General features: G+C 46.6%; 1 protein-coding gene across 1 annotated transcript in view; it reads left to right on the top strand.

The window, feature by feature from the left end:
* The first annotated feature begins 4583 nt into the window (after nt 1-4583).
* Nucleotides 4584-21322, top strand: part of LOC137417909 (uncharacterized) — a 41261-nt gene continuing 24522 nt past the window's right edge. The window contains exons 1-3 of the mRNA XM_078783937.1: nt 4584-4753; nt 16002-16050; nt 19796-19916. Coding sequence (XP_078640063.1) covers nt 4584-4753; nt 16002-16050; nt 19796-19916 — 340 coding nt within the window. The remainder of the gene's footprint in view (nt 4754-16001; nt 16051-19795; nt 19917-21322) is intronic.

The following is a 21322-nucleotide window of genomic DNA, read 5'->3' as shown; positions in this document are numbered from 1 at the left end:
GTATCGTGTTTTCCGAACTATTTAATTTACTCTGTGACTGATTTGTTCTCCTTTGTGCTCATTCGTCCCGTGTAGACATTGTAGGAGAATGTTTAAGACTCAGGAGACTTGAGACGCCCAAACAGCTTTATAAAGTAAGGATTTATTATAATTAATGTCACTTGTTTCAATTCAATAAAGACTACAATAGCTAAACGGATTGGTACTCCAGTCGTTGGTTATTCTTCCTTGGCCGGTCCTCTCCTCGCGCTGTTTCTCGTTCCGTACTCGTTCGTTCCGTTGGGCAGCGATTCTCGTGACAAGTGTGTCGAGTCCAGGAAATGTTCACGCTTTTATGGGCACCGCAGTGTTAATCCTCCCTGCGCTAATGTTAATCTCTTCTCCGCAGAAATGTTACTCCGTCATCCCCGCTCGCCTCACCGGCACCAGCTCGCTCCCCCCTGCTGGGAATTCCTTCAATGCTACATTTGCTTCACAATAGTGAAAGCCTAGGAATGTGCTCTAGCCCGGGGCCGTGACAAGGTGGACAAAAGGACTCCCAGGTTCCATATTCCGAGGTACATTCCTGACATTCTTACGAACCACTCATTGGTTCACTCACCAATCTCATAACTAGTTACATAGTATAAAGATTTATTCTACCACAACATTATGCTGAATTCCCTTGACAGTAAGTGGAAAAATAAACTTATGGGGGAGTTGGATGAAATAGAATTGATGAAGGAGCAACTTTCTGTGAACCTGTTGAAGTTCTTCCAATTTGTGAGTATTATTGTGGGAGAACTCAGGCTTCGGATGTTTGCAAAGTTATGTCATAATTTTGGTTTGTGTGATTATGTATTGTGAATGTTGGGGTTGGACATCATGCGCCTCCTCACTGTGCAGGTCAAAGTACAGACTCGCAAATATTAGTCAGCTATTTATTTAGTAGCAGCAAAGGTACCCGGCATTGCAGGGTGACGCAGGCTTGCTTTGTGACGGGAATATTAAAAGAGGGGGAGAAAGAGACAGGGGAGGAGGGTAGCAGAGAGAGCGGGGAGGAGGATAGTGGGGAGAGCGGGGAGGAGGGTAGTGGGGAGAGAAGGGGAGAGAAGGAAGATTGAGTGAAGAGGAGAAGGGAGGAGAAATGGGTGGGGGAGAGAGAGGAAGGGGATGAGGGGTGAGTGAGGAGAGGAGGGGAATGGAAGGCAGCGTGAGCAGAGGAGAAGAGGGGAATGGAAGGCAGCGTGAGCAGAGGAGAAGGGAAAGCAGTGTGTGGAGATGGGAATTCAGGTGGGGGAGAAAGGGGAGGAAGGCAGCTGGAGGGGAGGGCAAGGGAAGCAAAGGCGGCATGAGGAGGGGAGGAGAAGCCAAGGCAGTGTGAGGAGAGGGGAGGGGAAGTGACGGCAACATGAGGAGAGGGGAGGGGAAGCCAATTCAGTGTGAGGAGAGGGGAGGGGAAGCAAAGGCAGCGTGAGGAGAGGGGAGGGGAAGTGAAGGCAGCGTGAGGAGAGGGGAGGGGAAGTGAAGGCAGCGTGAGGAGAGGGGAGGGGAAGTGAAGGCAGCGTGAGGAGAGGGGAGGGGAAGCGAAGGCAGCGTGTGGAGTTGTTAGGGACCAAGGGGCACATACAATTATTATTTTGTGATTAATACTGTAGTACAGCACAGTAATGAGGTTTTATAAGCACCCCCCTTTTTTGTAATTGTACAATCAACAACTCCCTCTTTTTTGTAATGGTACAATCCACACTTTGAATCGGGAAGCATTTAAAATGAAATGCGCCCTTAACTTCACGGACGTAAGAATAGCACTCAATGTTGAACATCAAAGTCGAAAGACAAATAAAAGGAAAGAGATAAAAGGTAAAGCAACTGAAAGGTAAGAGAAGGGTGAACAGTTTTTTTTTGGGCATCACACTCCCTAGTCATGTCATGAAGGTGCTGGAGAGGGTTCTGGATGGGAGGATAAAGAAGAGTGTGGAGAGCAGCATGGGTTTAGAAAAAGGTAGGGGAACGACAGATGGGATGTTTCCACTGAGACAGCTGGTGGAGAAGAGGTTGGAGGTGCAAGGTGAAATTGGCATTGGGATTTGTGGATCTGGAGAAGGCCTACCCTACAACACTATCCCAAGAGAGGTGATGGTGACACTGAGATTAATGAGAGTCCCAGAGGCAAAAGTTAGGTTAGTGGAAGGGATGTACAAGGGAACGAAGGAAAAAATTATTATTATTTTTTTTTTTGTATACTGAATCGAGGCTCGTGAAAGAGCTGACATTTACTTCACAAACAAATCAACCAGACAAACAAAATATATAAAAAGAGGGAGCGGAAGACAAGAGAAGGGGAAGCACACAAACACTTGAGAGCACACAACATTTAAGAGCAGGGAGATGTGTGGGGGGGAGAGGGCTTGGGGGGAGGACGCGTGGGAAGGGGGGGGGGCGTGGGGTGGGAGAAGTATAGAACACAAGGACTTCCAGGACAGAAGTTGGTATTTCAAAAAAGTAGAATTGGGGTGAAATTAGCGGGGATAGAAAAGATCAAGGTTTTGGATGGTGGAAGATAAGAGATGGTGGTGAACAGCTGTTTTAAAGACCTGGAGGGTGGAGTGGGATTGAAGAGAGTGAGGGAGTTTGTTCCAGAGGTGGGAGAAAAGAGGGATGAAGGGGAGTGAAGGTGAGCAGAGAGTCTTGATTTTGGCAGTTTAACCATAAGAGGGTTGCAGGCAGATCTTGTGCGACCTGTAGGAATATTTGCGGGACAGAGCCCAGAGAGAGCTGGGGGGGGCAAGGCCAGAGAGGAGTCTGTAGAAGACGGAAAGACCACCAACCTGCCTATGGCGAGTGAGTGAGAGGCCCTTGGAGTTAGCTTCATCGCGGGAGATTCCAATGATTCTGAATGCTTTGGTTTCAACAGCGTTAAGACGAGCTAGGTGTGAGGCAGGAGCACCAGCCCAGAGGGGAGAGCAGTATTCCATTGAGCTGCGGATGAAAGCCTTGTATGTGGTGAGGAGCTCAGGTGTGCCAAGGAAGGACTTCGCACGACGGAGGATGCCCAGTCGGCGACTGGCTTTGGAGGCCAGATTTGAAATGTGGTTTTCCCAGGAAAGATCATGGCAGATAGTGAGACCCAAAAGCTTGAGTGACAGAACTTCTTGGAGAGGATTATTCAGAAAGTGTATGGGAGGGTTGTCCAGTCGGTCTTTTTCGGAGAGACATCGTAAGAGTGAGATTTGTCAGGATTGAAAGACATGTTCCACTTGTTTGCCCAGTCTGTGATTTTGTCCAGGTCTGCAGAGAGTGAGGAGGCTGCAGACTGCCGATCTGAGGGATGAAGAATGGAGCGACAGAGAGTAGAGTCATCAGCAAAGAGATAGAGAGGCTTTTCAAGAGAGTCAGAGAGATCATTGATGAAGACCAGAAAAAGCACAGGGCCCAGAACACTGCCTTGGGGAACTCCAGCCAGAACAGGAAGAGGAGATGAGAGAAACCCATTCAGGGCCACACGTTGACTACGACTAGAGAGGAAGTCCGCCAGCCATGCGTGGAGATTTCCATGGATACCAAAAGAGGAGAGTTTTGTGAGCAGAGCGGGGTGCCAGACCGTATCGAAGGCACGTGATATGTCAAGGGAGACACCTCTAATTTCCTGTTTGGCATTGAGGACCTCCATCCATTTTTGAGAAAGCAGAAGCAGCATGTCCAGAGTAGAGTGACCAGGTCTGAAACCAAATTGATGATCAGAGATCAAGCCATTGGAGAAGAGGAAAGATTTCATATCTGAAGCAATGATGGATTCCATGACTTTGCTGATAATTGGGAGAAGGCTGATTGGTCTGTAGTTGCTGGGATCTGTTTTTGCACCTTTTTTGTGCAAAGCGGTGATGTTGGCAGATTTCCAAGCAGATGGCAGATGACCTTGAGCAAAAGAGAGGGTGAAGAGAGAGGGAGTGAAAGAGCAGAAGAACAGGATTTTAGGACCCGTGGGCTGATGCCGTCAGGTCCAGTTGCAGAATCAGAGTCGAGGGTTGACAGAAACTTTTCCACCTTGTCAGGAGGAAAGGACACAGAGTCCAGGAGCAGCTGGGTACGACTGGGTACGGTGGGTACAGAGAGGGATGGGTTTGGGACACAAGATTTAGAGGTAAACACAGAGTTGAGGCATTCAGATTTTTCACGTGCGGAGTCAGCCGTGTGGCCGTTTGAGGTGAGGGAGGGGATGGCGGGGGAACAAACGGACAAAGGAACAAACAAACAAACAAACAAACAAACAAAGCAGGGAAACAAAGATCTCATATCATTGAATCAGTAATTCAATGATGCTCAGTAATTTAAGATACAATCTTCAAGCGTAAAGCCAGTAATTGTTTTTTTTAGCTTTATTTATTTATTTTTGATGTTTTAACTATTGTTCCATTAACTTTGCAGATGATCTTGTACTTTTTAAAAATTCCTGCATCGTATTTATTGTTGCATCTGCTGTTTCTATTGCTGTCCTGATTGCATTGGCCATGGCAGTGCAGTTTGACTTAATGGAGTGACCTGCTTTGATCAGGCATCCTATGTCTGTCTGATTGTACATTTTGCTTGATGTTAACTATGATATGGTTGACCCCATTTATTCCTTTCTCCACACATCTCCACACTTTCTTTTCCTGGAGCAGGAGATGAAGCTTCGTGCACGGTGCTCATCGCCGGACGTTCGGCAGATCGACCTGGACGTGAACAGAACGTTCCGTGACCACATTATGTTCCGCGACCGTTTCGTTGAAAAGTGAGCTTTCCTTTGCTTTCCCTGATGCAGTTAATTCATAAACATCCTTCACTGTTGTATTACAATAGAAAGACACGACAGGCTATTTTACAATGCAGAGTCTCACCAGGATGTAGATTAGCTAATAAGCTAATTCACTTAGAATCTCATTATGCTATGTACATCATGATAAATGTTTGTCATGTGCAAACAAACCTCCACTATGAGGAGTAGAGGGATTGCCGTTGACAACAACACAAACATAAACTGGGTGAATAAATTACCCAAATTATAAAACACAGGATTAATAGTCACAATCGTGGACAGAATGCACATTCTCGGGAAGAAAAATAAACGCGTGGTTAAATTTTATACAACTTTGCTGAACTGTGATTAAGGCCGGTTGGGCACGCTAGGCGAGCTCATAGGCCTTGTTCCATCCATACCATGGGTGGTGCTGGCAAATGCACTCAGGAATGGTGGGATAACTTTGACACTATCAGCATGGTTCAATAAGATGTTAAGGTTATATAACTTTGTCAAACTGTACTTAAGGCGGCTTGGGCGCCATCTTTAGTAGGCTGCCCTGGAGCACGATATTTAGGCCGTCGGCCGTGCAGCAGGAGATGGGGTCTTGCAATTGTGTGACTGTGTATGTCTGTCCAGGCCATAACACATTTACCATTTGGGTTTTTCATCAAATTTTCACCAAATCTTTATTATGATAACATGGAAAAGGCAAATGAATAATTTTGTCAAAAAGTCAAAAGGTTAAAGGTCAGCGTCACCTAAAATCATCAATTGGTTTCCGGTGGACTTCCGTTTCTGGTCTTGCTGGCGAGGGTTCGTTTATTCTCAGCTCTCCATGCTATCCATCGAAATCGAAGTTAAGTAATTGTTCCCATTTGTATTTTCGTTATAACTATTTATTTTATGGTGTATATATTGTCTCCCGACGAAGATTTTCGGTGCAAATCTTTCATACCTGTATTGAAAATCGTGTTAATTCGGGTCGTGTTTTGAGGCCTTGTAGTTGTACACTACAGTGAACACTGTACAACCTTGAGGCTTTGTTTTTCTCTCAGCGGTCCGTGTTTTTGTGATCCAATAACTTTCGTTCTCTGTTTTCCCAATCTTTTCACCCCATAGCCCTCTTCCTTGTGTAAATCACAACTCAAAAAAATCCAAAAAAAAAACATTTCCTTCTCTGTTCTCATTCGTTTATTCATTCTTATTCGTTCGTTCGTTCTTCGACCACGTGTTTCTCCCCCATTTCCCCAGATAGATTGTCAAATTTCAACTCGTTATTTTATCGTCCATGCGTTATTGTTTTGATTATAGTTACTTTTGGTTTGAATTCGTTCTTCGACCACGTGTTTCTCCCCCATTTCCCCAGATAGTTTTCACTCATTAACCTTCAATGTTTACACTTTCCCCTCAAGTTATGTATTCCGTCATATTTTATAACACCTTTTTCTTCTTCTTCTTTAAAAGGCTGCTTTCGACTTGCTCACCAAATCAATTCATCCCAAAAAAAATATCCATCTCCTATAGTGCCTTTGTTCTACATTCCCTAAACTCTCCTGCACTCCATCCTCCATCCAGCGTCCTTAAACGTATTTTTAACTCGAAGGTCACAAGAAACTCATTTTGCAATAAATGTTCATTTCCCATAAATCGTACACTTTCAAAAATCCAATCTCACCCCTCCCCTCCAAATCTTCCCCATAACCCCTCCCCTCCAAATCTTCCCCATCACCCCTCCCCTCCAAATCTTCCCCATCACCCATCCCTTTCAAATCTCCCCCCTTGCCCCCTCCCTCCTAAACTACCCCCTCACCCCTCCCCGCCAAGACGCCCCCTCGCCCCTCCCCTCCTAGAATCCTGCCTCACCCCTCCCCTCCAAATCTCCCCCATATCCCATCCCTTTCAAATCCCTCCCCTTGTCCCTTCCCTCCCAAACTCCCCCCTCACCCCTCCCCTTCAAATCTCCCCACCCTCATTGCTTCTCAATTTCCCCCCGCTCACTCCCCCTCCTCAAAGCGTCCTCCCCGCTTCTTCCCCCTTCAAACTCTCACCTCCATCTCCCCCAACCTTCTGCCTCGCTCTTCCCCCTCCTCAAATAACACCTCATTGTGGCTCACCCAATCACCATCAAACCTTTTGTCCGCCCCATCCTTCCCTTTCTCCGAGCTATTCTGAAATCTCTGACACACCTTCAACAGCTCTCCCTACCTCTTCCACCTCTTCCACATCTTACCCTACCCCTCCTCCCCCCTGTTCTGTATCTGATGCTCCCCCTTCCTCTTCATTAACGGTATGGACCTCAAACATCCGGGGCCTTCGTTCAAACTTAACCGATCTCTCCATACAGGTTGCTTCTGTCAAACCAGACGTGATCTGCTTAACAGAAACTTTCCTCCTTTATGATGTCTCTGATTCCATAGTATCTCTCCCGGGCTACTCCCTCCTCCGGTATGATAGACCTGAGCCTCGTCCTGGAGGCGGGGTTGCTATCTTTATCAAAAACTCTCTTCCTCACTCGCCCTGCACTGCACTCTCTCCACCTCACCCCCAGGAATACCTCTGGCTACGGCTTCCCCTTCGCTCCCACCTCTTGTTCATATGTGTGTTGTACCGTCCACCAAACAGTGATGACTCCATCTACATCTCGCTGTCTGATGATATGGACCAACTTCTATCTACTCATCCCAACTCTCTCTTCCTCATATGTGGTGATTTCAACTGTCATCATGCCAGTTGGCTGGGTGTGGGTACCTCTCTCACCAGCCATGGCTCCTCAGCAAAGGACTTCTGCGACTCACTGGGACTGACACAATCTGTCAATTTCCCGACCCGGATCTCAGTCAACGGAACATCTTCTCTTCTGGACTTGGTTATGACTAACTTCCCTGAAAATGTCTGCTGCTCTTCTTCTGCTCCGATCGGAACATCTGATCATGTCCTTGTTAAAGTGGACATCTCTCTGACCATCCTCAGGGAGCCTGCTCAGCGTCGACGAGTCTGGCATTTCACTCAGGTCAACTGGCACGGTCTTCAAGCAGCCATCAATCATCTGGACTGGTCTCCCATCTCTACCACCTCTGACATCAACTCATCCTGGGAATTCTTCCAAAGTAAATTGCTCTCTCTCATGCACAGATTTATCCCATCTCGTCTTCAGTTGTCATACCCTTCCTCCCGTCCATGGTACACGGAATCTTGTGGTGAGGCTGTTGCCCAGAAACAACTTGCCTTCGTCTCCTGGAAAGCAAATCCAACGGAAGGAAATCTCATTTCCTTTCACAAAGCCCGAAACAAGTGTGTGTCCACCCTCAGGAGAGCCAGGAAACAATATCTCTCCGTTATCAAGACCGAACTCTCTTATCTGTCTCCCTCTTCCAAATCCTGGTGGCGTCTGGTCAAATCCGTTTCTGGTGTTTGTTCCCCCTCCATCCCCTCCCTTACCTCAAACGGCTACACAGCTGACTCCGCACGTGAAAAAGCTGAATGCCTCAACTCTGTGTTTGCCTCTAAATCTTGTGTCCCAAACCCATCCCTCTCTGTACCCACCATACCCAGTCGTACCCTGCTGCTCCTGGACTCCGTGTCCTTTCCTCCTGACAAGGTGGAAAAGTTTCTGTCAACCCTCGACTCTGATTCTGCAACTGGACCCGACGGCATCAGCCCACGGGTCCTAAAATCCTGCTCTGCTGCTCTATCTCACCCTCTCTCTGTTCTCTTCACCCTCTCTTTTGCTCAAGGTCAACTGCCATCTGCTTGGAAATCAGCCAACATCACCGCTTTGCACAAAAAAGGTGCAAAAACAGATCCTAGCAACTACAGACCAATCAGCCTTCTCCCAATTATCAGCAAAGTCATGGAATCCATCATTGCTTCTGATATGAAATCTTTCCTCTTCTCCAATGGCTTGATCTCTGATCATCAATTTGGTTTCAGACCAGGTCACTCTACTCTGGACATGCTGCTTCTGCTGTCTCAACAATGGATGGAGGTCCTCAATGCCAAACAGGAAATTAGAGCTGTCTCCCTCGACATATCACGTGCCTTCGACACGGTCTGGCACCCCGCTCTGCTCACCAAACTCTCCTCTTTTGGTATCCATGGAAATCTCCACGCATGGCTGGCGAACTTCCTCTCTAGTCGTCGTCAACGTGTGGCCCTGAATGGGTTTCTCTCATCTCCTCTTCCTGTTCAGGCTGGAGTTCCCCAAGGCAGTGTTCTGGGCCCCGTGCTTTTTCTGGTCTTCATCAATGATCTCTCTGACTCTCTCGAAAATCCTCTCTATCTCTTTGCTGATGACTCCACTCTCTGCCGCTCCATTCCTCTTCCCTCAGATCGGCAGTCTGCTGCCTCCTCACTCTCTGAAGACCTGGACAAAATCACAGACTGGTCAAACAAGTGGAACATGTCTTTCAATCCTGACAAATCTCACACTCTTACTATGTCTCTCCGAAAAGATCGACTGGACAACCCTCCCATCTACTTTCTCAACAATCCTCTCCAAGAAGTTATGTCGCTCAAGATTTTGGGTCTCACTATCTGCCATGATCTTTCTTGGGAAAACCACATTTCCAAGCTGGCCTCCAAAGCCAGTCGCCGACTGGGCATCCTCCGTCGTGCGAAGTCCTTCCTCGGCACACCTGAGCTCCTCACCACATACAAGGCTTTCATCCGCAGCTCAATGGAATACTGTTCTCCCCTATGGGCCGGTGCTCCTGCCTCACACCTAGCTCGGCTTCACGCTGTTGAAACCAAAGCTTTCAGAATTATTGGAATCTCCCGCGATGAAGCTATCTCTGAGGGACTTTCACTCACTCACCGCAGGCAGGTAGGTGGTCTTTCTGTCTTCTACCGACTCCTCTCCGGCCTTGCACCCCCAGCTCTCTCTGTGCTCTGTCCCCCAAATATTCCTACAGGTCGCACAAGATCTGCCAGCAACCCTCTGATGGTTAAACTGCCGAAATCTCGGCTCTCCGCTCACCTTCACTCTTTCATTCCTCTTTTCTCCCGCCTCTGGAACAAACTCCCTCACTCCCTTCAATCCCACTCCTCCCTCCAGGTCTTTAAAACAGCTGTTCACCACCATCTCTTATCTTCCCCCATCCAAAACCTTGATCTTTTCTACCCCCGCTAATTCACCCCAGATCCACCTTGTTTGAAATTCCAACTTCTTTCCTGGAAGTCCTGGCAGTGTCCATATGTTTTATACCTCTCCCACTGCCCCCTTCCCACGCCCCCCCCCCCCCAAAGCCCTCGCCCTCTCTCAGATCTCTCGATGTCTCCATGTCTCTCGGTCCCTGCTCTCAAATGTTGTGTTTGTGTCCTTCCCCCTCTCTCCCCATCTTGTCTACCGCTCCCTATGTTATATGTTTTATGTGTCGGTTTGTCTTTCTGTGTGATTAATGTTCGCTCTTTCACGAGCCTCGATATTGTATACAAAAAAAAAAAAAAAAAAAAAAAAAAAAAAATTTCCTGTAACTTGTAATTATTTAATCGTGTTCTGCTCCTCGTGTGCGGCCTTGTAGTTGTACCCCCGTCGGTGTTTGTTATCTTAATCGTGTTTTGCTTGGCTCTTAGTTTTTTTCCCTTCTACCCCGAACATAATACTCTGTCTAACGTTCTAAATCCCCACCTCCCCCCCCCCCCCACCCCCAAAAACCAAACAAACAACAAAAAAAAACCAAAAACATTTATTTTCCTTTCTCCACGTGTACTGTTGACTCATCCTGTATTTTCTGTCCAGGTGTGCTGTTCGCCCCGCCCCCATTAACTCCTTGCCATCCACCGTTTGCCCTTCACGTGACTCGTGGTGGTCCCTCTCGGCTCTCCCCCCGTTGGTATTTTTGTGCACATAAGATTGTTCACGGTTCTGTTTAAATATTATTTAAATATGTATAACCTTTCCCCTTCAGTGTTTTACTCGGTGGTATTTTACAACACGCTGTTTTTCTTCCTATTTAAAAGGCTTTTCTCAATTTCCTCTCCAACTCATTCCACCTCAAAAAAAAGAAATTCAATATCTTATACGTCTCCCTCACTACATGGTCTAAATTCACATTCATTCCATCCCTCCTCCATCATTCTGAACCGGATTGCTAACTTGAAAATCACAACAAACCCAATTTGTTTTCAATGTTCGTCTTTCATTAATCATCCACTTTCTAAACTCCCCTCTTGCCCCTCCCATCCAAATCCCTCCCCTTGCACCTACACTCCTAAACTCCCCCCTTGCCCCGCCACTCTTAAACTCCCCCCCTACCCCTCCACTCCTGAACTCCCCCCTTGCCCTTCCACTCCTGAACTCCCCCCTTGCCCTTCCCCTCCTAAACTCCCCCCTCACTCCTCCCCTTCAAAACTCCCCCCCAACCCCTCCCATTCAAATCTCCCCCCATACCATTCCTCTCCAATTCTCCCTCCTCCCCCCTCCTCCTCAAAGCTGCCTCCTCCCCACTTCGTCTCCCTTCTATCTCATACCTCCACCCCCCCCCCAACCTTCTTCTTTCCTCTGCCCCCCCTCAAACAACCCCTCTCTGTGCCTCATCCCTTCACCTTCAAACCTTTCATCCTCCTCATCCTTCCCTTTCTTGGAACTCTTCTGCAATCGCTGACACACTAACAACTGCTCTCCCTACCTCCCCCTCTCATCCTTCATCTTACCCTACTCCTCCCCTCCCCTGTCCTGTACCCGATGCTCCCCCTCTCTCTTCATTAACGGTATGGACCTCAAACATCCGGGGCCTTCGCTCAAACCTGACTGATCTCTCCATACAGGTTGCTTCTGACAATCCAGACTTGATCTGCTTAACAGAGACTTTCCTCCTTCAAGATGTCTCTGATTCCTTAAAATCTCTTCCTGGTTACTCCCTCCTCCGGTATGATAGACCTGAGCCTCGGCCTGGTGGTGGGGTGGCTATCTTTATCAAAAACTCTCTTCCTCACTCTCCTTGCACTGCCCTCTCTCCTCCTCACCCCCAGGAGTACCTCTGGCTACGGCTTCCTCTCCGCTCCCACCTTTTGTTCATATGTGTTCTGTACCGTCCCCCAAACAGTGATGACTCCATCTACATTTCACTGTCTGACAACATGGACCAACTTCTATCCACTCATCCCAACTCTCTCTTCCTCATATGTGGTGACTTCAATTGTCATCATGCCACCTGGTTGGGTGTGGGTTCCTCTCTCACCAGTCATGGCACCTCAGCAAAGGACTTCTGTGACTCACTGGGATTGACACAATCTGTCAATTTCCCGACCCGGATCTCAGCCAATGGAGTATCTTCTCTTCTAGACTTGGTTATGACTAACTTCCCTGCTAATGTCTGCTGCTCTTCTTCTGCTCCAATCGGTTCTTCTGATCATGTGCTTGTCAAAGTGGACATCTCTCTGGCCATTCTCAGAGAGCCTCCTCAGCGTCGACGAGTCTGGCATTTCACTCAGGCCGACTGGGACGGTCTTCAAGCAGCCATCAATCGTCTGGATTGGTCTCCCATCTCCACTGCCTTTGACATCAATTCTTCCTGGGAATTCTTCCAAAGCAAACTGATCTCTCTCATGCACAGATTTATCCCATCTCGCCTTCAGTTGTCTTACCCTTCCTCCCGTCCATGGTACACTGAATCTTGTGGTGAGGCAGTTGCCCTGAAACAACTTGCCTTTGCCTCTTGGAAGGCTAATCCAACTGAAGGAAATCTCAGTTCCTTCCACCAAGCTCGGAACAAGTGTGTGTCTACCCTCAGGAGTGCCAGGAAGCACTATCTCTCCTCACTCAAGAATGAACTCTCAAACCTGTCTCCTTCCTCCAAATCCTGGTGGCGTCTGGTCAAATCCGTTTCTGGTGTTTGTTCCCCCTCCATCCCCTCCCTTACCTCAAATGGCCACACAGTTGACATCGCACGTGACAAAGCCGAATGCCTCAACTCTGTGTTTGCCTCAAAATCCTTAGTCCCAAACCCATCTCTCTCTGTTCCCACCTTTCCCAGTCGAACCAAACTGCTCCTGGACTCTGTGACCTTCTCTCCTGACAAGGTGGAGGAGTTTTTGTCAAACCTCGACTCTGATTCTGCAACTGGACCAGATGGCATCAGCCCACGGTTCCTAAAATCCTGCTCTGCCGCTCTATCTCACCCTCTCTCTGTTCTTTTCACCCTATCCTTTGCTCAAGGTCATCTGCCAGCATCCTGGAAATCAGCAAACATTACCGCTTTACACAAAAAAGGTGCAAAAACAGATCCTTGCAACTACAGACCAATCAGCCTGCTCCCAATTATCAGCAAAGTCATGGAATCCATCATTGCTTCGGATATGAAATCTTTCCTCTTCTCCAATGGCTTGATCTCTGATCATCAATTTGGTTTCAGACTAGGTCACTCTACTCTGGACATGCTGCTTCTGCTGTCTCAACAATGGATGGAGGTCCTCAACGCCAAACAGGAAATCAGAACTGTCTCCCTTGACATATCACGTGCCTTCGATACGGTCTGGCACCCAGCTCTGCTCACCAAACTCTCCTCCTATGGTATCCATGGAAATCTCCATGCATGGCTTGCGGACTTCCTCTCTGGTCGTAGTCAACGTGTGGCCCTGAATGGATTTCTCTCATCTCCCCTTCCCGTTCAGGCTGGAGTTCCCCAAGGCAGTGTGCTGGGCCCTGTGCTTTTTCTGGTCTTTATCAGTGATCTCTCCGACTCTCTGGAAAATCCTCTGTATCTCTTTGCTGATGACTCCACTCTCTGCCGCTCCATTCCTCTTCCCTCAGATCGGCAGTCTGCAGCCTCCTCACTCTCTGAAGACCTGGACAAAATCACAGACTCGTCAAACATGTGGAACATGTCTTTCAATCCTGACAAATCTCACACTCTTACTATGTCTCTCCGAAAAGATCGACTGGACAACCCTCCCATCTACTTTCTCAACAATCCTCTCCAAGAAGTTCTGTCGCTCAAGCTTTTGGGTCTCACCATCTGCCATGATCTTTCTTGGGAAAACCACATTTCCAAGCTGGCCTCCAAAGCCAGTCGCCGACTGGGCATCCTCCGTCGTGCGAAGTCCTTCCTAGGCACACCTGAGCACCTCACCACATACAAGGCTTTCATCCGCAGCTCAATGGAATACTGTTCTCCCCTATGGGCTGGTGCTCCTGCCTCACACCTGGCTCGGCTTCACGCTGTTGAATCCAAAGCTTTCAGAATCATTGGAATCTCCCGCGATGAAGCTATCTCTGAGGGCCTTTCACTCACTCACCGCAGGCAGGTAGGTGGTCTTTCTGTCTTCTACCGACTCCTCTCCGGCCTTGCTCCCCCAGCTCTCTCTGTGCTCTGTCCCCCAAATATTCCTACAGGTCGCACAAGATCTGCCAGCCACCCTCTGATGGTTAAACTGCCGAAATCTCGGCTCTCTGCTCACCTTCACTCTTTCATTCCTCTTTTCTCCCGCCTCTGGAACAAACTCCCACACTCACTTCAATCACACTCCTCCCTCCAGGTCTTCAAAACAGCTGTTCACCACCATCTCTTATCTTCCCCCATCCAAAACCTTGATCTTTTCTACCCCCACTAATTCACCCCAGATCCACCTTGTTTGAAATTCCAACTTCGTTCCTGGAAGTCTTGGCAGTGTCCATATGTTTTATACCTCTCCCACCCCCCCCCCCCCTTCCCATGCCTCCCCCCCAAAGCCCTCTCCCTCCCACAGTTCTCTCGATGTCTCCATGTCTCTCGGTCCCTGCTCTCAAATGTTGTGTTTGTGTCCTTCCCCCTCTCTCCCCATCTTGTCTACCGCTCCCGATGTTATTTGTTTTGTGTGTCTGTTTGTCTTTCTGTGTGATTAATGTTCGCTCTTTCACGAGCCTCGATCTTGTATCCAAAAAAAAAAAAAAGATTTTCATCCAATTCACCTGAAATTTAAATTTACCATTTGCATTTTGTCAAATTTTCAACAAAGCTTTATTATGAGAATATGGAGAAGGCAAATTAATAATTTGGTGAAAAGGTCAAAGGGTCAGCGTCACCTAAAATTATCAATTTTCATCCAATTGACCTGAAATTTAAATTTACCATTTGAGTTTTGTCATCAAATTTTCAAAAAACCTTTATTATACTAAAATGGGGAACATTAATCTTACTATAATTCGCCAAATGTCTGTCCGTCCGTTCGAAGGTACTGCAAGAACGGCTCAACCGATCGCAACAATATTTTGGGTGGGTATTCCTGGGACCCCTGGGAGTAAAATAGGCTATATTGTTTTTCCAAATTTTCCAGTTTTTCCAAACACGATGGAATAATATTTACCGATATGAACAGTGATGTGGCTTTTGTTGAAATTCTACAAATACTGTTTATTCTACGTACCAGGAGAGAGTAGATCGACTCCTGACGAACTCTTCCTGTATAAACGTGTGGCTCCGAAGTAACATGGCAGCGTGTGCATAGCGACTGAGAAACGGGTGTAGCTTCCGTGTTACAGATTCGGCGCGCACTCTTCACACATAAACGGTGCGACTGAGAAAGACGTGCGGCGGCCGCTTCCGTTTTGCAGAATTAATATAATTCACCTGTTTATTTTTTATCCATTTTCGTCAAGTTTAGTTTGGGTACAAAAGTGGATGTGGACGGGCTTTGCATTTTGAGATGCTTTCTAGTTTTGGACTTGCTTTGTATCTCACAGCAGTGATGTTTAGTTTGTTTATTTGATGTAGAATAATTATCCTCCATGCTGCAGTGTAACTTGGGTCCCATTAGTCAACTCACTTTGTCGTACTGTGTAGTTTCTGGGAAATCAAGTCAGCGTTCCATTCCTATATCGTGTTACCATGAAGGATCCAGTGTTGAAAGAACATCTTAAGCAAATGTCCCACAAAATCTTCCTGGAAATTTAGTTGAGTTTGGATACATTGGAAAATCCTGCTCATGGGAATTGCAAAAAAATTGTTGCTGGTTGAGGTGGGAATGGATTGTTTGACATCGTGCTGACAGGTGAGATGTCATATGGTTGTCGTAAGACATACTCATCCAGGATGGAGTCTTGATGGACTTGCAGTACACCAAAACCTCACCCCACCCCAAATAGAACGTCATTTTGTGCAATTCCCAAGTGGAAGATTTCCCACTGGGCTTTAACGATACCAACTTCCAATGGGAATTTTGTTTTTGACACTTGTGTGAGGCTCTCTCCCATGTGATGGATTATCAAGACAGCTGTACCACCATTGGCTCACTGATAGTGCTGTGCTGTTTGTGTTCATTGCAGGCAGCAAGCATTGTTTCACGTTTTATTGGCGTACTCCATGTATAATGTGGTAAGTTTAGTCGTGTGCATTGCTTGACCCTACAACCCCACTCCCCCTCCACCCCAACCATTATTTTCCTTTTGCATGGCATCACAAAGTGTACTGTCCCTCGATTGAGTGTTAAACTGGACACCCCATCTGTTAGCATCAACTGGTGGATGTTAAAAACCCCACAGGGTATTTTGTGAAGAGTAGGCGATTTATCGCAGGCCTTATCTTATACTGTAGCCATATCTCATTCACTCGAGGAAGAAGATGGGACAGAGAGGAGAGGAGAGGATGAGATAGAGAGAGAATGAAACCTGTTACTTGTGGCAATGTTGGCCACATGGTGGGCTCTGTGTAGCCATCTGTACGGGGTTGATATTCGACCTCGTTCTCTGCACGTCAGCCAGGAAGAGGAAAAACACCAGGGAACTGCATCTGATCACCAGAGTGTCTTGCAGCATTGGAGATCGGAGATCTCAACTCCTGATAGGCAGCACCCAAGAAAGCCCAGAAAACTCTTCAAGAGGACCCCACAGCTCCCAAAGACTCTTGGGTGACCCGAATAACTTTACGCTGTGTTCCCATTTTTATTTAACTTCCCTGACTCGTCGAGCACGCTCATGGAAAATTTGAATATCAAAATGAAAACTGGAAATTTGGAAGGTGGGTTTTAGGTGGGGGTAGGAGGTGAACGAGGGTAGAAAATGTCATGGTCTTGAAATGGGGACAATTGGAGACGGTGGTGAACAGCTGTCTTTGAATACCCAGAGGGAAGAATGACATTGAAGAAAATGTTGAAGTTGGTTCCACAGGTGTATTCTGATGGAAGCCCAATTCCCCCTCAATTCCCCCTCAGCCACGTATTGGAGTGTTGTTACTTCCACAGGGTGCACAAAGCCCGAGGAATTGGAAGTCATCGTTTATCCAATGGCTGCCTATTCTCCTAATTAGCATGATGGGCAGAGGAGAAGTCTCCACTCTAAAGATTGCAAACAAAAAAAGATTGCAAAAAAATAATTAAATAAATGGTGTGAATTTTAAAAAACCCTCGTATAATATTGTTTAAACTATTACAAAAAGGCACCAATCCTGCACAGAGGCCTGAACAAGACAAACACTGCACGCGTACCTTAACTTAAAACGTGACTAATGCTCCAAGCCTGGTGACAAGTGGAGAGGTATGGATTGGTCGGGTGGGCAGATAATTAAGCTAAACACCGAAGATAGAAAAGAGATGATGTAGGGGATTACTTTACTGCTGCAACATACAGACTTGGCATTTAATATGGAATATCTTTTTTGTGGGGCTGAACTTGCTTTTCAAGATGTCTTAGAACCAAAATTTCATTGGAATTATGTTGAAATTATTCTAGATTTTGTTAATGTGCCCTTTAAAAGAAACAAAAACAACATTTGACATTTCGAAACAAATAAATTGATCCTTGAAAGTGATGTAAACTGATATCGAACTCAATTCATGGACAGTACTGTGTTAAACTTCTGTACGTTTTCCAGAAGTATCTCTTTATTTTGCACATTAGCCAATTTTTTTTTAAACAAAAACAAAAGTTAAATTACGACTGGGATTACGGACAGTAAAATTACAGTTCAGTACTTCGTGTAACCCCCACGAGCATTCAGGAGAGCACGTACACGTTGAGGCATGCTGTTCACGAGATTTGCCAAGGTTTGGACAGGAATCGCTTGCCATGCAGTGACAATAGCCTGCTGCAATTCACACACAGAGGTCGGCTGCTGGTCCAAGTGGTCAATTTGACACTTTAATTCTGCCCACAAGTTCTCTATCGGATTCATATCCGGGGACATGGCAGGCCACTCCATATGCTCTACACCACGGTCAGCAAGAAAGTGTTGGATCATGTGAGCACGATGAGGCCGTGCATTGTCATCTTGGAAGACAAAGTTTCCTCGAAAGGCTGCACGAGCAAATGGAAGCAATGTTTCTTCCAGAATGGCCCTGTACTTGAACTGGTTCAGGTTTCCATTCAGAACAACCAGGTCAGTTTTGCCCCCTGCATGAAAAGCAGCCCAAACGGTCACCCCACCACCTCCAGCTTGGACTCTTGGCACTATACAATCTTTGTTGTAGGCTTCATGCACTTGTCTGCACACTCGGACGCGGCCATCTTGACGATAGACCAGAAATCTAGACTTGTCACTGAAGATCACGTGATTCCAGTGTCCTGGCTGCTATTGATGGTGCTCTCTGGCCCACTGCAATCGGCGCTGGCGGTGTTGTCTGGTCAGGCGTGGATTTCTCACGGGACGCCTGGCACAATAGCCTGGTTGAACCAGTTGTTGGTTGAATAGCCTTCTGGATACAGGCACATTTGTCAGTTGCTGCCACTCAGCCCTAAGCCGATTAGCTGACTTGGTACGGCCATTGCGGACTAACCGGTGCAGCTGACGATCATCCCTCCTTGTGGTTCTGCGGGGACGTCCTGGCCTCGGTATTGGAGTAGGGACACCCCGCTGAGCATTTCGTTTCAGGATCTTTGACACCTGACCTTGAGTGATACCATACTGCCGAGCAATAGCACACTGTTTCATGCCGTAATTTCGTAAAGCCACCACTCCATGACAAACAGCATTGTCGAGTTGACGGACCATCTTCAGAGGAAGCGGCAATAACCTTTGGAGACGTGCAGCAGTTGTTTTCCACTAATACAGAACGCAACAACCCTTGTATACCCGACTGTGAAGCCAATCATCAAATGCACCTGTCCGTACATTTTGCCACGCCACCTGGGATATTATCCTGTTGTTGACTTCTTGCTGTGACAGACAATCAGTCACATGGTTCTTTTAACAAATAAATCAACAAAGTGTAAAAGAAACTCACCAGATTGATATACTGAGTTAAGAACGTAAACCCAAGTCAAGAAAAAAAAATATGCCATATTAAATGCAAAGTCTGTATTTACTGAAGGTTTGGCAGGTTGGTCCAAAGATGTGGCTGTTTTGGGGGTGCAGCAGGCCTGTTGCTCTGGCGACCCTCCAGCACATGGTAAACAAAGAATCTCGGCCTTTCTCTCTTTAAGAAAGTCTCAATGCACTCGACTCTGCATTCAGATTTCTGCACTCTGAATGCAGAAATGTCTGTGAGCCTTTCCTCCTCTCCTTCTCAGGCTGCGGCCTCCTTTTATAAACTCGACCGCAGCGTGGAGTCTCGTATCGCTTGCAATGGTGTGTTCTTGTACATATAAAATGAAATCCCAGCCAAGTAGCTTGGCAGGGATGGAGTGGCATTTGAAATTGGTGAGTTGTTGGGGGAGCACAGGGGGCTTGTAATAATAAAAGGAGAGGGGAGATCAGTTAACACATGTATGTGCGACAAGCTGCGGCTCTAAATCTCCTTTATTATATGTTATATGTGTTAGCTCTTACATGTGCCTCAATTTATACAAAAAAAAAAATGATTGGCAGCTGGCCTCGTGCATTGCTATAAAGCCCCGGCCCACCAAGACAAATCTGACAGCATGAATAATCACAGTGGCGATTTCTATCGCACCGATACACCGTGGGTTGCCACAGCCCTTAAAAACGATCAATCCATTTCAGTCACTTAAATGCACAACAAGTACTGGAGGCCTTTGATTTGAGAAATTTGAGAGATGTTTTGTTCATATCCAGGAGTTTATCAAACTCTTAAAGGATTGGATGATAACACCTCTTTAATCAGAGAAAAACTTCCTGCGCAGGGAAAAGTGTATTTTTAATTTGTTTGTTGCTGATGTTTTTGCAGGAGGTAGGTTACTGCCAAGGCATGAGCCAGAATGTTGCATTGCTGCTCATGTACCTGAACGAGGAGGATGCTTTCTGGGCTTTGGCTCGCTTGCTTACCAACAGCAAACACGCCATGCACGGTGAGTGCGCTCACCAGCACCACGTGCAGGCCTTGTGCTTGGTTTGAGGTTCAAGCACGACCAAAATGAATTAGGTTTGTGCTGGGGAGCTAGTCCCGATTGCGAGGTCTAACGGTATTTGAGGAAAAAAAAAAAAAAAAACCAACGGAATCTTCATTCGTACGAGCACAGTTTGAATCAACTAATGTAATAATACATTGTTCATTTTTGGGTGAACATGTATATAATCTCTTACTGAGGTGTTGGTAGTCCCAGGAGTTTGTGGTTGCTGTAGGGCTGCAGGAACAACTTTACCTTTGAGAAAGGCAGTGCAAATTGTTCCGATGATCATCTGTGCAATCCAAGCTGGTTTCTGCTGCTGTGTTTTCATTTAAATTCCTCACCTGTGGAAGTCATACTGAGGTCTTCACAGCTGTAACCATACTGACCTGAATAATTGCCCCTCGCTAAATTGGGTACCGAGGTGGTGTCTTCTTTTTTTTGTATGTAAAGTCGAGGCTCGTGGAAGACGTAGAACACAGAACAGACCAGAACAAGAGGAACGTAGTGGAAAGGTGGGAGATGCATCAACGCCAAGGTAGAGGGAGACAACAGCGGTATACTTCGAGGAAGAATAGGCATGAGGAAGAATGGACAACGAGGATGAACAAGCTGAATAAAAGCTCTAACACAGCAAGAGTAAGAGATGAAAAGCCAGGGATGAAACTAATGGAAAAAACATGAAAAAGAGGATCCCTCGTGCTGTCTCACTCTGGAATTCACTACCTGTAATGTGCTTCTCATTATCCTAGAATCCACTCAGCTTTAAGAGGAATGTCAATTATACTTATTTGTTATTGTTTGATATAAGTTACTGTAGGAGTAACTGTAGTTACTGTTGTGTCCTCCCGGACCACTGACTCCAGATCAAAAGGTTGCGTGTTCAAATCACGTCGGGGTCACCAATGTAGGAGTTGCGGACACGAGAGGACGAGACACTTCGTGGCTTGTTCAAAGCTCCTTTATTCCAAAAGAACTAAACTAATACCGGAACTCACGCATCTTTTATAACGCAAATCACTCTTAAGGGGGCGTGGCTCCAACAACCGAGCGCACGCCGCGCCCATACCATCAATAGCCCCACTGGTCCCGTGCCTGTGGATTATGTCCCAATGGGGTAACCCCCACATTACTACTTATTTGAGGTTTAATCACATTTACCTGACTTCTGGTACTTCCTATGTCTTGGATGTTTTTTTTTGTTTTTTTTATTTATTTATTTTTATTTTGTTTTGCTTTAACCTTTCCTATCCCCTTACCTAGAGTGGCATTATGCATTATTTGGGGGTGATTTCCATTAATAAACAAACAAGAAATATGTCGTGCATAGCACGATACTTGCAAAATCCCTAAAATAAGTTGTTGGC

The sequence above is a fragment of the Myxine glutinosa genome, chromosome 8, assembly GCF_964187855.1.
Source record: "Myxine glutinosa chromosome 8, kmMyxGlut1.1, whole genome shotgun sequence".
Lineage (NCBI taxonomy): Eukaryota > Metazoa > Chordata > Myxini > Myxiniformes > Myxinidae > Myxine > Myxine glutinosa.
This window is presented reverse-complemented; position numbering and strand designations above follow the sequence as displayed.